The sequence below is a fragment of the Phyllostomus discolor genome, chromosome 2 (genome assembly GCF_004126475.2).
Source record: "Phyllostomus discolor isolate MPI-MPIP mPhyDis1 chromosome 2, mPhyDis1.pri.v3, whole genome shotgun sequence".
NCBI lineage: Eukaryota > Metazoa > Chordata > Mammalia > Chiroptera > Phyllostomidae > Phyllostomus > Phyllostomus discolor.
The window spans coordinates 80,810,612-80,827,581 of NC_040904.2; the positions used below are offsets into that span (position 1 = coordinate 80,810,612).

The 16,970-nt window shown below is 39.1% G+C and overlaps 1 protein-coding gene across 1 annotated transcript in view; it reads right to left on the minus strand.

The window, feature by feature from the left end:
- Positions 1-1,164: 1,164 nt before the first annotated feature.
- Positions 1,165-16,970, minus strand: part of CMSS1 (cms1 ribosomal small subunit homolog) — a 382,714-nt gene continuing 366,908 nt past the window's right edge. The window contains exons 5-10 of the mRNA XM_028505249.2: positions 14,688-14,747; positions 13,387-13,489; positions 9,789-9,849; positions 8,443-8,530; positions 3,017-3,105; positions 1,165-1,628 (exon numbers count right to left, since the gene is read on the minus strand). Of these exons, the coding sequence (XP_028361050.1) occupies positions 1,545-1,628; positions 3,017-3,105; positions 8,443-8,530; positions 9,789-9,849; positions 13,387-13,489; positions 14,688-14,747 (485 nt within the window). The 3' untranslated portion in view covers positions 1,165-1,544. The remainder of the gene's footprint in view (positions 1,629-3,016; positions 3,106-8,442; positions 8,531-9,788; positions 9,850-13,386; positions 13,490-14,687; positions 14,748-16,970) is intronic.

Consider the following 16,970-nt stretch of genomic DNA (forward strand, 5'->3'; position numbering starts at 1 on the left):
TATAACCCATAGAACAAACTAAATATTCATGTACCCACACTGATGTAAATAAACAAGTGAACAAGAAGCAAATGGGGAAGAGAGACAGTTCTTTTTTGCAGAATTCCAATGAATACAGCTGAAGCAATGAGGGAAAGAGAAAAATCACCATGTAATAATGATTTCAGAAGAGAACTACCAATGTTGCTAAAATTAGTAGTAAAGTATGAGGGAAAACAGGATATCGGTATAACTTCAAAGTATTTCTCCCAAGATATATATTAATTACAAAGGGAGAAATAGAGACCTCATGGGGAGAAATACAGCAGAAACCACTCTATCCAGGTGGATGAGGTTGACATCACCAGTAGGAAGACTGGTCAACACTCTGTCTCCCTGCTGTGATGCCACAGAAAGGAGATAGCAAGTCTGTGGTATTCTGGACAAACAATGCAGAAAACAACGGACAAACTCACACTGAGGGACATTCCACAAACTACCTGATCGGTACTCTTCAAGTGTCAAGATCATGAAACAGAGGAAAGACTGAAGAACAGTCACAGTCTGAGGAAGCTAAGGAGATGTGACAGCTACACACAGCGTGAGACCCTTGACTGGATCCTGGAATATAAAATAGAAAATGGACATTGGTGGAAAAACTGGTGAAATCAAAGTCTCTAGTTCCATTAACTGTACTATATTGTACCAACATTGATTTCTTAGTTTGGTAACTGTATCATGGTTATATATGCTGTTAACATTGGAAGAAGCATATGGAAATTCTCTATATCATTTTTGTGACTTTTCTGTAAGTTTGAAATTATTTTAAAATAAGTGAAATAATAAATGAGTAAGACAGGTGTAGTTATAGTGTTGTCTTTTATGTTTATAAAGTGCCACACGCTTGCAGCTCTTCCCACTACTGCTGCTGCCAGTTTCATGCTGGGACCAGGCTTTGCAGCTGACAGATCTGCTCCACAAGTCCCATCAGATGGAATCCTCAACAGTACTGTGAAATGTCATTCCCGTTTCGCAGCTGCTGAAACTGTGGCTCACAAAGGAAAGCACTTTGCTCTTTGCTTTCTCTTGTGCAGTCACATCAGAGGCCAGTCAGTGAGAGGAAAACAAGCTGGTGACACTTTATTATGCAGGGAGTTGGCAAAGGACACGCTCATTTTTTAAAAAAGATTTTATTTATTTATTTATTTTTAGAGAGACAGGAGGGAGGGAGAAAGAGAGAAACATCATTGTGTGGTTGCCTCTTGTGTGCCCTCTACTGGGGACCTGGCCCACAACCCAGGCATGTGCCCTGACTGGGAGGGAATCCAACTGGCGACCCTTTGGTTTGCAGACTGGCACTCAATCCACTGAGCCACATCAGCCAGGAGGACACGCTCATTTTGGTCAAAGGATCCCCATCAAATATTCCCAGCAATCGACGTGGTGATGCAGCTCACACAGGAACACAATAGCTGATATGCACCGAGTGTATGCAGTGTGCCAGAGCCATTAAATGAGATGCAAACCCCACAATGAAAACTGGGGATTCTCATGAGGACACAGACTTAGAAAAGGCCCAGCTTCAAAGATTCTGACTTGCACAGATTGAGGACTCCTGTTTCCAGAAGTTCAAAAACCTCCTTTCTTATCTAAATGAGAGAAAAGAAAAAAAAGGTTAAGATCAAGAAAAGATGGTCTAGGTGGATCAATTCAACCATTTGGACTCCCTGGTATTTATGCAGCTGTTATGGACAGAGTCAGGGATGACAAAATCCTAACCCATGTTTTACCCAGAGTTGGAATATTCAGATAAATAAAGGAGGAGGTATTATACAAAGCATCAGTTTCATTAAAGTGCTCTTTTGTGTGCAGCCACTCAGAACAAAACCTTATACAAGGAAATCTCATACAAAGATATCCAAAGAGTGTCCAGATTATACACAATATTTCGATACAGGATAACTGATAATAACATCAACATAATGAAAATAGCTATGGGCAACAACGTTTTTTTGTTACTATTTCTCCTTATTATCGTAATTAGAAAACTAGTGTTGGATTACTCAGATTTAATATTAAAAGTGAAATAATCAAATATGGCCTCATGTGCTGGACATCAAATTGATTAAACCAGTTTTACAAAACCAGTCAGCGCAGGGGACAGAGTGCGTGCACACACGTGCAAGTGGGTAGGAAACAGAAAATTCTCTCTTAACGTGAACTGATATCTGATATAATTCGCTGATCAATTATAATCAGGTGTGGTCACTCTGGGACTGTAGACTGAACGAATGCCTTCAGCATGGCTGGAGGAGTGACTCTGAGTCTCCTCTCCTGTTACTGCTGTGATTTGTTCCCGGCTGCTGATGGGCGGTCGTGTCTGCTACTGCACGGGCCCTTTTCTCTGCAACAGCTACTTGTAAACAATCAACTGGCTACCTGAAAAACTAACCTCACGATAACATGGTTGGTGGCAAGTGAATTTTTTCACACGGTGATGATAATGAATTGCTTTCATAAATATATGAGCTAATGCTGTGCCCACAAAGGCATTCAGTTTTAATCCACTGAAAATGTCAAAAATTTCCCTGTGCCCCCAAATCAAAATAGCCTCTAAATTAAGTAAGTGGGTTTAGGGGAATGTAGAGATGTGGGCCGTGAGGCATATTTGTGTCCCCACCTCCAAGTACACTTAAAAGGATAAAAAGCCAAGGTGATCGTGACTCTAAAGTGAGGCACAGGGAAATGTGCCCTGTCCTCCAGATCTTCCTGTTTCTGAAAGGCCCAGTAGAGATGTGGTAGCTGGGGAAGAAGCCACCGGCCATTTAGTGAAGGAACGAAGCTGATTCCTAGAAAACACGTGGAAAGGACAGACATGTATGTAAGGGGTGAGACAGCTGCTGTAATTGTTACGTAAAAGTAACTGTCAAAGGCCAGGATGTGCTGGTTTCTCATGTCAAAGGCTTTGTTATGGTGTTTGAACTCAAGTTCAAATTAAAAAAAAAAAGATTAAAGGCAATTGCTGGTTATACGGTACCTCGGGAATGTCCATCATCCTCCTCAACTTCTGATCTCTCCAATTCCAGTCAAAAATCAGAAACTTTAAGGGGTTCAAGTTAAGGCCACCTGAAACAGACAGGGAGAGAGTTACTGCAGTAAAGATGTTGTGACATAGGCTCAATAAAATGATTTTTTTGTTCTCCTGGATGTTTTTTGCTTCATTTGCTGTCCTCTCCCCCGGTAACTAATCTTTGCTCATTAAACGCTGCTCTTGCCCGACAGAAAACAAATGTGGCTCTGAGACGACACTTATTCTCCTTATAATCTTATCACTAATTCTGAGAGCAGCAAAGAAGCCGCTCTTGCTAAGCTTGTCGAGTGCTCAAGTACTGGCAAAGAATCAATCCTGAGCCTCCAGGAAGTCCCAGAGGGTGATGTCTCATTCCCGACAGGGATTTGATAAGATTCCTGCAGTTTGGGGTAGCGGCCCTTCAGGGGAGTTGAGTCCACTGGAGTCTGTGTGACTGAGGAGGTGAGTGGGCAAGAGGATGAGGACAGGACTGGGAGGTAAATTTTAGGAAGACAAGGAAGTTGAGGCAGATGGATCCTCTGCGGAGGCTGCTCTCCTTTGGGGAGACTGCTAAACTGCTTACGGACTCCACTTCCACGGTGGTCCTTTCTGTCTAGAGAAAATAATGGAATGTGGCTCCGGGAGACCTCCAGGATTGTCTGAGTCTCAGAGGCCTCAGAGTTGGACACAGTGAGCTCTTCTAATTGCCCATGAGCTGCCCCAGCCCCAAGCTGTTCTGTGTTTCAGTTGTGTGGAAATACAACTGAAGCCCTCCTTTACAGAGCCACAGCACTTCCCTTCACCTTTTCCCTGTGATTATATTTCAATATTTTCCTCTCTGCCCAAAAGCATTTTTCATGGTTCTTATGATTACAATGCCTCCTATAAAGCTCTCTGAAAAATTAAAAATAATAAAGAATGACAATGGGTTGATAGTCTTCCCTTAAAAATAATTCACTGCTGGTAGCAGAGCAAACATACAACCTCTCTAGAAGGCAACCAGGCATTACAGAATAGAAGCTTTAAAATGTTTCCCACTTGATAGAATAATTTTCTATGATATATCCCAATAGAAATAGCAGAAATTTAAACATAGTTACTTGCAAAGATGATCACTGCATTATTATTTATAATAGCAAAAAATCAGAAACAATCCAAATATTCTAGCATAAGAGAATTGTAAAAAAAAAAGTCTAACTTGGTTTTAACATACAAAATATACAAAGAACTTGTCTAACTCGATAGCAAAAAAAAAATTTTGATTTAAAAATGAGCAGAGGAACTGAATAGACATTTTTCCAAAGAAGACATCCAAATGGTGAAGAAGTACAGGAAAAAGTGATCAACATCATTAATAATCAGGGAAATGTGAATCAGTACCACAATGAGACATCACCTCCCACCTGTTATCAAAAAGATGAAAGACAATAAGCGCTGGCAAGGATGTAGAGAAAAGGAAACCCTTGTACACTGCTAGTGAGGATGTAAATTGGTGCAGCTGCTATAGAAAACAGTATGGAAGTTCCTCAAAACACTGAAAAGATTATTACCATAAGATCTGGCAATACCACTTCTGGGTATATAGTCAAAGGAAATAAAATCACTACCTCGAAAAGATATCTGCACCCCCGTGTTCACTGTGGCATTATTACAATAGCCAAGAAATAAAAACTATCATATTGTCTATCAATGAGTGAGTGACTTTAAAAAATGACAAGCATATAGAATAGAATATTATTCAGCCATAAAAAAAGGGAAATCCGCCCTGGCTGGTGTAGCTCAGTGGATTGAGCATGGGCTGCAAAGCAAAGTGTCGCAGGTTCGATTCCCAGGCAGGGTACATGCCTGGGTTGCAGGCCATGACCCCCAGCAACCGCACATTGATGTTTCTCTCTATCTCCCTCCCTTCCCTCTCTAAGAAGAAATAAATAAAAATCTTAAAAAAATGTTAAAGAAAGAGGAAATCCTGTCATTTGCAATGACATGGATGAACCTTAAGGGCATTATACTAAGTGAAATAAATCAAACAGAGGAAGACGAATAGTGTATGACCTCACTTATATGTGGAGTCTTGAAAAACCAAACTTACAAATACAGAGAACAAACTGATGTTTGCCAGAGGTGGGGGCAGGGGGAATAGGCGAAGGTGGTCAAAAGACAAAAATTTCTAGTTATAAGATAAAAAATAAGTTCTGGGATGTAATGTACAGCATGGTGGTATAATTAACTGCATATTTGAAAGTTGTTAATAGAGTAGATCTTAACAATTATCACAAGAAAAGAAATGTAACTGTGAAGTGACTGGTGTTAACTAAAGTTGTGGTGGTAATCATTTTGCAAATATACATGTATTGAATCACTATGACATACATCTCAGACTAATACAATGTTATATGTCAATTATAGCTCAATGAAATGAGAAAAAACCATAACTTTATAATAGAAGATTATATAGCCATTAAAAATAAAAACTGAAACTACTTCATGACAAGGAAAGTCCTCATGAGATACAGTGTGTGGCAAAGGGAGGTCACTAGGTAATGATACAGTATGAGCCCTACCTACAAAAATAAAGGAAATGCCCAGGAAAAAGACTAAATGGACATATATTCAATATTAGCTAACAAGATATTATCTCTAAAGTGAATGATTTTCTTTTCTGTATCTTTTTGCATTTTCAAAGGCCATTATGGTAAAAAAATCCCCTTCATTATTACATTAAAACAGTATAGTTCTGTCTATAATTGTACAGATCCCAATGTCATGAGATATCTGACATCTGGAACCTCTTCTTGATATATGATACACATAAAAACTTAAGTCATAAATAGCTACACACAATGAGTTATGTGCTCCTTGTCTTGCTTTGTTAGATTTTCAGTTTGTAGAGTGTTGGAATTTGTTCTCTTTAAACACTTTGTATGTAGCCTATCACCTCTGGTTAATACATATTATACCATTCATTCAACCAGAATCAGAAGTAAAAATTATCTTTATTAGTATCCTAAATTATTTTCCTACTTCTTAAATGAAATAATCTTTCATATTGAGTTCTCACAGAAATCTAATTTCAATAATCTGTACAACTTTGGTTTCCCACCTCCCTCTCTTTTAAATACAAAGAAGAGGACCCCCATTGCATGGGGGCCCGGGAAACACTAAAAACCATCTGTACTCCAGGAAAGGGAGAGGCGAATCTTTGGCTGGAGCCCGTGGGAGACAGGTGTCCATCCCTGGCCTCCCCTGGGGCCCAGCCAAGCTCTGCCAATTCTGTATCTCACAGGTGGACTATGAGCACATCTCATCTGTTCTTTCATTTTCATCGACTTTTATGTTCACAAGATGAAAATGCAAACTTCTGCCCTCGCTGGTGTGGCTCAGTGGATTGTCAGTCTCTGAACTGAAAAGTCACCGGTTTGATTCCCAATCAGGGCACATGTGTGGGTTGTGGGCCAGGTCCTGCAGGGGGTGTATGTGAGGCAACTGATCAATGTATCTCTTGCACATCAGTGTTTCTCCCCCTCTCTTTTCCCTCTCTCTAAAAATAATAAATAAAAAAGATACCTGAATTCTCATACCTATTAGAAAAAAATCCAAACTCCTTAGCTTACTGTTGCAGGTCCTTCCTCCACAACCTTTCTTTCCTGCTCAATCACTGGCTAGTACAGCCCACGAAGTCTCCAAGTGAGAAAGACGGTCTCTTTCATACAAATAACAACTAATATTTGTTGCATTCTTAAGGTATAACACTCACTGTGCTGAGCTCTTTATTGGCATTCAATTTTCATAATAATCCTTTGAGAAAGGTACAATTATTATCTCTGTCATTTGGATAGAGAAATAAGTTTGGAAAGGTTAAGGAGCTTGCCATGGTCACAGAGCCAGTATGGTAAGTTGCTGGGCACAGGATCTAGGTCAGGAGGCCCGAGTCCATAACAGGGGCTCTTAAACCCAACACAGGTTTGCTTACTTACCGCCTTCTCCAGATACACACACACCTCTGCCTGCCCTCCTCTGGTCCAGCTGTTCTCCCACTCCTGAATGCTCTCCTCACATCTGCACAACTCAAAAATCCTATCTCCATCCTCCCCATGCTTTAAAGATTATTCAGCCATAAAAAAAGGAAATCCTGTCATTTGCAACAACATGGATGAAACTTAAGGGCATTATACTAAGTGAAATAAATCAAACAGAGGAAGACGAATATTGTATGACCTCACTTATGTGTGGAGTCTAGAAAAACCTAACTTTCCTCTGTAAAGCTTTCCCTGCAGATTCAGGAACCTCATCAATCTCTCCCTCATTTCAACTCCTCTAGCCTCAAAGTGCTCACTGGGCCCTTGGGCCTTACTGTCTCCTTTGTCAGTCTAATTCTACGAGCACTTATCTCTTCAAAGGGATCAGCAGCTACCCGACCAGGAAAGCCTCAGGAACCAGAAAGGCCTAGACTGAGTGACTTTGGAAGGGGCACTTAACCCTTGAGAGCTTTAGTTTTCTCTCCTATGAAATAAGAACGCCAGCCTGCAAGGATGATGTGAATGATAAAGGAGATCAATGTATGCGTGTCAAGAATACCATTAAGTACAAATAAGAACTCAAAAAATATTAGTTTCCCTTCCTCATCTGAAGCCTCCAGTTTGTTACTTGTAATTGTAAAAAGCTCTGTATACAGTGTGTTCAATAACTGAATAGCTTTTATCTGGAGAGAAACGCTACTGTACTGGAAACATGACTGCTACATATTTTAAAAAACATGGAATAGCTCCTGTCAGTTATAAAACAATGTTGTATTACTATATTAAATAAGTAATTTGGAATGAGTAATGACAAGAAATCTTTAATCTGCCTGGCAGGTATAACAGGTAATAAGATCATCAGCAGGTTAGCAGGTAGATGTTGTCTGGAACAATACTTTCTGGGTAAAGCACTAAAAGAAAAATGCATTTGAGAGAAATATTCTAGAATACCAGTATTTCATCCACAGGAACTGCATTTTTGTTTCAACATGGTTTAAATACCAGCTCTTAAGTGGAACGGGAGTCTGGGAGAACAAAGCCTCGATTAAGTAAGGGGGAAATACTCAACACATCCAGTTCTACAAATTCCAGAGGGTGCAAACTGATGGAATTAACTGTAGATCCACTAACCTGCTTGAAGCAGTTGAAACCTGAATTTATTCAGGTGGGCACAGGTACTGCCATTTGCCCCAGTCCTTATCATTCCCTATTCCACCTGCTGGCTGACTCTAGAGACTGAGAGCAGAGTTTCCAACTTCCGAATTAACACAGAGATCTGGTTTCACACATCATACATCACACATGTGGTATCCCAAAGCTCACATGGGGATAAGGCAAACTCCCAGCTCTGAAGAGTATCACTGGCTCTTTTCATACCTTGTTTAACGAGTTCTTTAATCCTCCCTGGAGTTCCTACACCCAGGTGCACGGCACGCTTCTCCAGCAACTTTACCTGCTCCTGGACCTATTCCAAGATGGAAGAGAATAAAGAGAAGTGTGATCTGAGGCATGCTACCATTTATTCTCATATAAATGTGGCCTTCATCCACAGTTCCTGACTCACAACTCCCCAAGCCCTTGCAATTTCCTAAGTGTTGAGAGTGATAAAACTGTCTTTTGTTATTTGAATGAGGTGACTTTTGGGAGCACTGGAGGATGGGGGCTGATTCCAGGAGAACCAACCATGTAATTAGAGGGTTGGAACTTTCAGTCCCACCCCCAACCTCCAGGGAGAGGAGAGGGGCTGAAGGTTGAATCAACTGCCAATGGCCAGTGATTTAATCAATCATGGCTATGTATTGAAACCTTCATAAAATATTGGAGAGGAAGGGGTGTGAAGAAGTTCCGTGTTGGTGAGCACGTGGAGACTGGGGAGAGTGTTGCGCCTGGAGAGGGCACGGAAGCTCATGCTCTTTACCATACCTTGCCCTGTGCATCTTCCATCTGGCTGTTCCCGAGTTACATGCTTTTATAACAATCTGGTGATCTAGTAAGTAAAATGTTTCCTGAGTTTTGTGAGCTGCTTTAGCAAATTAAGTGAATTTGAAGGAGGGGGTGGTAGGAACCTTTGATTTATAACGAGTTGGTCAGAAGTATAGGTAACAGCCTGGGCTTGCTACTGGCACGTGAAATTGGGGGTTGGGGATGTATATGCAGTCTTGCAGTGCTGAACCCTTAACCTGTGAAATCTGATGTGTCTCTAGGTAGATAATATCAGAACTGAGTTGCATTGCAGGACATCAAGCTAGTGTCCAGAGCATTTCTTGGATGTATGAGGAAGTACCTCTCCCATATATTTCAAAGAGTCATTAGAAAGTATAATTAATCATAGGCCAATTTTGAGTATTTTATCTAAAAGTTAAGAAAGTTAAACAGTGAAAGGGTCTACCCTTATTTAGGGTCAACTTCTAGGGCAAAGAAGGTTAACATCAAGATAGAAGAAAACTGGTAGATCTTCAAAGAATCCAGGAGTCAAACCTCAGCTTCTGTAGAGGAATCCTGGAGCATGGAGGAGTAGAGTAGTGCTTGTTGTGGGGAGAGGTGGGAGTGCAGAGGCAGGAATGCAAAGAAAGGCAGAATGGTTAAGTATGTTATGTAAGGAGGCACCAAAGAAAATGCTTGCCAAGGAGATAAGTAGAGATTGCAGGGAAAACCTGGGGTCTACAAATGGCCCATAAAGATCACTAACATCACCCACCAAGAACCACAGGCTCTTTGCTTACCTTTATGTGTTTTGCAAATAATTTCATAACTTTGCTGTCTCCCCTGAATGATGTCATTGACCTAATGAAAAAGAATAGATTAATCCATACAAAAAGTCACTCATTCTGGGCTATGTTGACAACTTAAGTATTATATCTTACTTTATTCAAAAGAATATGTGCATTTATGTATGTATATATGCACATATGTACCTGTATTTTATGTGTACACACACATAAACATTCTGAGATTTTCAGGTTAGCCATCTCTGAATTGGAAGTGGGGTAGCCTTTTAATTAGGCCTGTCACTCTCACACTTAAGGTTGGCTTTACTTAGTTTCCCTGGATTATTGAAACAGACCTATACTTTACTTGCAAAACAGAATTTCTGTATTTCAGGTCCCTGGCAGAGAATTTATTTTCAACTTCTGCAGTATACTTGTCATATAATATTTGGTTGTGAGAATGATTGGGTTGGCCAAAAGGTCCGTTTAGTTTTTTTCTGTAAAATAAAAGATATAATTTTCATTTTTACCAATAACTTTATTGATTTGGATATTTTGAGTATGTCAGCTATCTCTTGCTATTGGCTTTTAGTGGATAGAGGCCAGGGCTGCTGCTAAACATCTTCCAATGCACAAGACAGCCCCACAGCAAAAACTTCGCAAACCACTTTTGACATGTTCAATCAGTCACCCCACCTTCTCCATATACTGCACAAATCTTTTTTTAAATGTTTCAGTTGTGTTTTCACCTTGCTTGAGATAATAAAGCATAATACACCGAAACTGTTGTGTACTTCGTCCATTTCAATATTTAAATGGCCACACAAAAATTCACCAATTTTTTAAAATTTATTTTCTAAAAAATATTTTATTTATTTTTAGAGAGAGGGAGTGAGGGAGAAAGAGAGGGAGAAAAACATCAATGTGTAGTCATTTCTCATACAGCCTCCAAGTGGGGATCTGGCCTGCAACCCAGGCATTTTCCCTGACTGGGAATTGAACTGGTGACCCTTTGGTTTGCAGGCTAGCACTCAATCCACTGAGCCACACCAGCCAGGGCTGATTTTTAAAAAAAATGCTTGTGGATATGACAACTGTCACAATACAATCTAACAAAATTGTTCTGAATGAAGTTAAAGACAACAAAGCACTGCTAGAGCCTTCACATGGAAAAAACGGAACGAACTTTTTGGCCAGACCAGTATCTTACAGCAGTGGTGCCAGCCTGTGCTCTGTGGAGCCCAGGGGTGTGTACAAAAGTTGTTTGTGGTTGAGGGGGAGACAGGGATGAGATGACTGGGAGTGGCAGGACAGCTCATGTCTTTCATCAGAGGAACCTACTTCTGTTTACTTTGCAGAGTGAGCTTTTCCCTAAAATTTTATATGTAGATATGTTCGGATATAAATGGGTATAAAATAATAAAATCTCTTAGTTGATGTTTGGGGCAAGAACCACTATGGTAAAACTGCTCAAGAGTATTTCTTTCCTTTATATATTATTATTATGTTTTGGGAAATAGTATTGACCAGTAGGAATCTATGAGTTCGCAAGCAGTAAATCACGTTATACAGTTCTGTTGCACTTGATTTTTTACTTATACATAAGCTTTCTCCATGGCAAGGTTAAGTAGAAAGACAATTTAGGGGACATATTTAACATAACTCATGGTTCTCAAGGGAGCAGATTCTTACAAAAGTCAGAATTATTCACCATTGGTCTTTATGAATAGGGCTCATTGTGCTTGCTCAAAAATCACCTTTTACAAATCACCTAACCTAGAAATGGATCATAGTATTTGCTTGGGGACACAGAAAAACACTGAGAATTGGTAAATGAGGTGCGACAACATAGTGCTTTTATGCCCTTCAGAAAGGCATTTATGTATAGTGAACATTCAAATCAACTTGACAACTTGCTTTTAAGAGGCCACCTTGAGGCCAATGTCTTTGCCATTAGTGTTTGAATATGAAATAAGTTTTGTGGTTGTAGATTTTAAAACACTGAAAAGTCTATGTAAACTCCTATGATTTCAAATACAATTTCCCAGGAGCAGATGGAGTCGTGAATATCAATTATGTTTAAAACAGAAATAGTTGAAAGATCACTTTTGTGTGTGCCTAATGGGAAATGGAGAGTTTGAATGACTATTAACAAAGCTTAATAATGACTACTTTTCTAAATTTATGATCAGATTTGTTCATTTAGAAAAACAGATTCTGAATAACTACCGAGTGTCTACATTTGCACCTTAGTCTACTTGATAAAGTTCCTCTTTTTCAGGACTTAAATTTTCCCTTACTTTATCTTGTGTCAAAACCTGGCACAGAGCCCACCCGTGGGAGAGGGTGAGTCTCAGTAAATCCCCTTTTACTCTGATGGCTCTTCTCTGAAGGCTGAGTGTCGCTGGGATCCAGCAGGGGCCTTTGTGTTGATTCTACACAACTACAGTAAGGGGAAAAGTACATGAAAGAAATAGTAAAAGCACTGACAAATTATCTTTAAAGCCTAATTTTCACATTTAAATTTTGGCATTCCTACTTGGAATTTATCTTGATCTAAGAAGTGAGATATGAATCCAACTCTTTGTTTCCTGATGGCTGCCTACTTGTTCAGCACAGTGTATTAAATAATCCATCTTTCCCTACCGATTTGTCACCTTTGCCATAGGCTACATTTTCATATATATGGGTCTATTTCTGAAGCTTCAGATCTGTTCCACTGATCTGTCTGTCATGCATGTGCTAGTCCCATACAGTTTTAATTATTAAGACTTTGTAATATATTTTTTAAAAATCTGATGTTATAGGCACAGTATCTGCTCATAGTATCTTTTTCAGAATTTTCCCGAGGACCTATTTCTTCTCATATGAACTTAGATACAGTTTAGTATAAAAATAATTCTTTTTGAGCCTCTTTGGGAATCTGTGGAACTTGTAGATTATCCTAGGTAAAACAATCTTCACAACATTGAGTCAGATTATTCAAGAATCCAGTATGGCTTTTTGTTTGTTCAAGGTCTTCTGCATCGCTTCTTGTACAGTATACAGGCTTTGTATTTCCTTTATACAGACTTTGGTAAGTTTATTTCTTGGTGTTCTTTCTTTTCTTATTTTAAATTAGATCTTCCTTCTATTTTTTCTTCTGACTGGTTATTGCTCCTATGATCTCTGTTTTCACATGGCCCTCTGCAACGTGTGTTCCCCACACAGCAGCCAAAGCGATCCTTTAGAATGATTATTCAGATCGTCCTAACTGTCCCCTCTGCCTGGAGTGCTCTTACATATCTGCTTGGCTTTCTCCTTCACTTTGTTTAAGGCTCTGCTCAAATGTCTTCTCTGTGGATAAGCTTTCTGGGACCACTCTTTTAAAAGAAGCCCCCATTCACTTCTATCCCTTTGTCATGCTGTACTTTTCCTTATATAACTTATCGCTACCTGACATTATAATGTATATTGATTTTTTATTGTCTGTGTTCCGCACAAAGAGTTCTACAAGACAGCGGACTCTGTTTGGTTCACGCTGTGTAGTCCATCTCCAGCACACAGAACACATCAGTTCAGCACAGATTGGTTATTCAGAAAACATTTACGAGTAATAGGTGAACCTTCCAACCTAATGAGCTCCAGGGCTCGGACGGCGGAGCTGCAGATGATCAGCATTAGGACTGATTTCTTCTCAGTGTGGTTTTTCCGCAGCTTTGCCCACTTAGGACAGACTGAAAAAAAGACCATAAGGAAAATGTTATTCTAAACGTGGCAAAATAGGGCCACCAAAGTTGAGTGTTCTCCAATTACTTCTTTGTTAGTGTTTAAGTAAAATAAAACATAGTGAGCACTATTTAGATTCTATTCACTGGTTATTCTAGGTATTAGATTAAAATGAAGTATCATTAACTTACAACACAAAACATATTATGCCAAGTAGCTAAATGTGGCTAGTTTTAAGACTAAGTAAAAAAAGTTTGGAATGATGCATTTGCAATATTTTAATCTGTTTGATGCTTGAAGGCAAGATTGAGTAGGAGAAGAAATGTGATTCAATATTTACTTTTAAAGGGACACAGCATAAAATATAAAATGAAAATGACATTAAAATAATAGCAACATTTAACATTTAACATTTGTTAAACTGTGACTTGTATCAGGCACTTTACATGCATTCTCGTTTGATGCTAACCCAGTGAGGTTGATTTATCTACATTTATATTTGCTGAATTTGGGGCTGAGAAAGGTGTATAAACTCAACCTGAGTGTCATCAGAATTGATTAGAGTTTGAAAGAAGAATGCTAAATCTCTGAATGTTATATCTATACTATTTCATTGTTGGTTACAAATAAATGACTAGCTCATGTGAATAATGTAGTTATTACTGACTACAACACAATCCATATTGAAAAAAATCAAATTAGATTGACTCTGTAATACCCAAGGTCTGAGTTCTAAAGATGTGAACAGAATTCCAGAATCTCCTGGCTGGAGCGGAGGTCAGACAGTCCACGTCCTTATCTTTCAGATAAGAAAACAAGTCCCAAGTATCAGTGACTTATCCCAGGTCAAACAGAAAATTAGTGGGGGCCTGAGATTAGAACAGTAATTAGCATTTAGATTCCTAGACCAATACTTCCAATGTGTTACAAAACAAAATGAGACAAAATCCCAAATTGCCAAAGCCAGAATAAAACAAGAATAAACTTAAATAAATAAAAATTAATATCAAGAGGGACATAAAAAATCCTCCATTGGAAGTCCATTTAAGGTTCTGCATTTAAAATCCATTTAAGGTGGAAACTTTATTTTAAAAAAGGTGGAAACTTTATTTTAAATGTAGTTTTGACAGTTTTTAAAGAGACTGAACTTATGTTTTAATGTAAAAACAACTTGGTGAATAATTTTTTAAATGAGAGTTTACTTACTTTCTTTTAGGTATGATGAAAGACTATGAGTCAAATCATTGACCTTGAGGAAACAGGAGTCTAGAAAGATAAGAAACATGTTTTGTACAGAATTTTGCAAACACCCACATAATAAAAATAGATTAAATGTGAAGTGTTTTCTTGAACACAGTTGTACAAATTAGTGATTTGGGGGCTCATTATGTATTTTAAAGTGTTGTCTAGTATTTAAGACAATAGCAGCAGCAACAACAATTAAACTTTATCCCTAGTTTCTTAGAGTAGTGAAATAAAAGCTATTGTATTATTCATTGGAGTAATGAAGCATCTTTATTTTTTAAATCCATAAAACAGACAATGTACAAAGGCAAAGCTGAAACAGCTAACATACCTATGTAGAGGTGTTCAAACTCACTAGTCATCACAGGTGTGCAAATTAGGGCATGATAACTTTTACACACACATGAGGAGGGCAACTGTTGGATGTGCAACACCAAGTGCTGTCTAGAGTGCAGGGTGACAGAAACTCTTGTGAATGGTAGGTGAAGGTGCAAGTTGGTGTAGCTATTCTGGAAAGTAGTAAAAATAGGATGCATACCACCCCATGACCCCAGGATTACATTTCTGAGTAAATAACAGAAAGAAATTCTTGTGTGGTCTGTAAAGAGACATACACAAGTATATTCACCCCAGCATTATTTGTGATAGTAGGGAACTGGAAGTGACCTAGGTGTCCATATCTGAGAACATGGGTGAATAATAGATAATAGATGAAGTCGTTGGAATACTATGTAGCATTTAGAAGCACTCAGCTAGATGTACATAAAGCCATATGGGAATATATCAAAAAAGTGTTAAGTCAGGAAGACACAGAATGAGTAGTTCAGTACAATATCATTTAGAACAATTGTAAAATGTACACACCTACAGCAATGTGACATATTTTACATTTAAAACCACTGATACAGAATGAATGCCTACAGGGAAAGGAAACTGGAGTGCATGTTAGGAAATAATATGTCAAATGCAATATAAGACCACAATAAAAGACAGTATAACACCAAAACACGGGGCTTGCTCAACCAATGACAATATGGTCTAGCAGTTATACAGTATTATTAACTCTGTAACTGAGATGGATGAAAAGCAGCGTCATGTTTTTGTCCTAATTTTTTCTACAAGGAAACATTTGTCTATAAATGCAGCAGACTAAATTATTACTAAATTAAATGACATTTACATTGTAACCTAGCATTTATACATTATGTGAGTAATGGACTTCAAAGATACTGCCTCCTGTACTGTTGCGGAGCCTTCAATGGTCTTTAAAACTATTTTTCCAAGCCTGGACGTGGTGAGATTCACCTGGAGAGCTTTACAGAAGATGCAGATTCCTGGGATGGACTCCTTTTTTCATAGTGACTTCGAGTTCCTTGGGGGTGAGCCTGGGGATTTGCTTTTAAAGTTGCCAGGTGGTTCAGGTGCAGCTAGCACTGATCTAAACCACAACAGAGCCCTCAGGAGGACAGCAGGTTCGCTCCGAGTGACTCCTGCCTTGAAACCCTAATCAAGTGCCCCTGTGTGTGACATTAACAATGCACAGTGACCGCACTAACTGAAAAGACACGCTCCTGTCCTACAGACACAAACCACCTCAAATCAAAACCAAGTCACACACTCGGCAAACTAAGAAGAAAAAGTACTTTATTATTTTTAGCCCCCTTATATTCGTGCCCCTTCCTGAGCCTGCACCAAATAACACATGGCGTGTCCCTCCTCTCACCTAGCATGGACTTCCTCTCTCTCCTTGGTCCTGTGCATGTAGTGACGGGCCTTTTCTCCACAACCTTCCTACGATGCCTTCGATTACTGTGAGTCAGAATGGCCTAATGTCTTAGCGGAAAATGAAAACCTGTTCTTGTTGGCTGTAACAGTATTTGAAACATATTTATCATTTTTTCCTTCCTCCCTAAACCAACACACGACCGCACATTCTTGCCTATTGCATTACTGAACTCTAATTCAGCAATGATATAATGTAAACTCACTATGGAACTCAAATGACTCCTCAAAGGTATCTTCTGACCTTCATCTCTCTACAGCTCTAGTAAATTAAGGGTTATGATGTTCCATGAGGTTACAGAGTTGAGGTGGTCCCATTATCTCCTGGGTCCTTCCAAAGTTGGAGGTTTGCCCCCACAAAAAACTAGAAAGAAAAATTGACCCACAGCAAAACCAAACTTTCACTTGAACCTTGCAAAGAGGCTTTGTTATAACACTTGCTTCCTGAGAAACAGCAGTCAG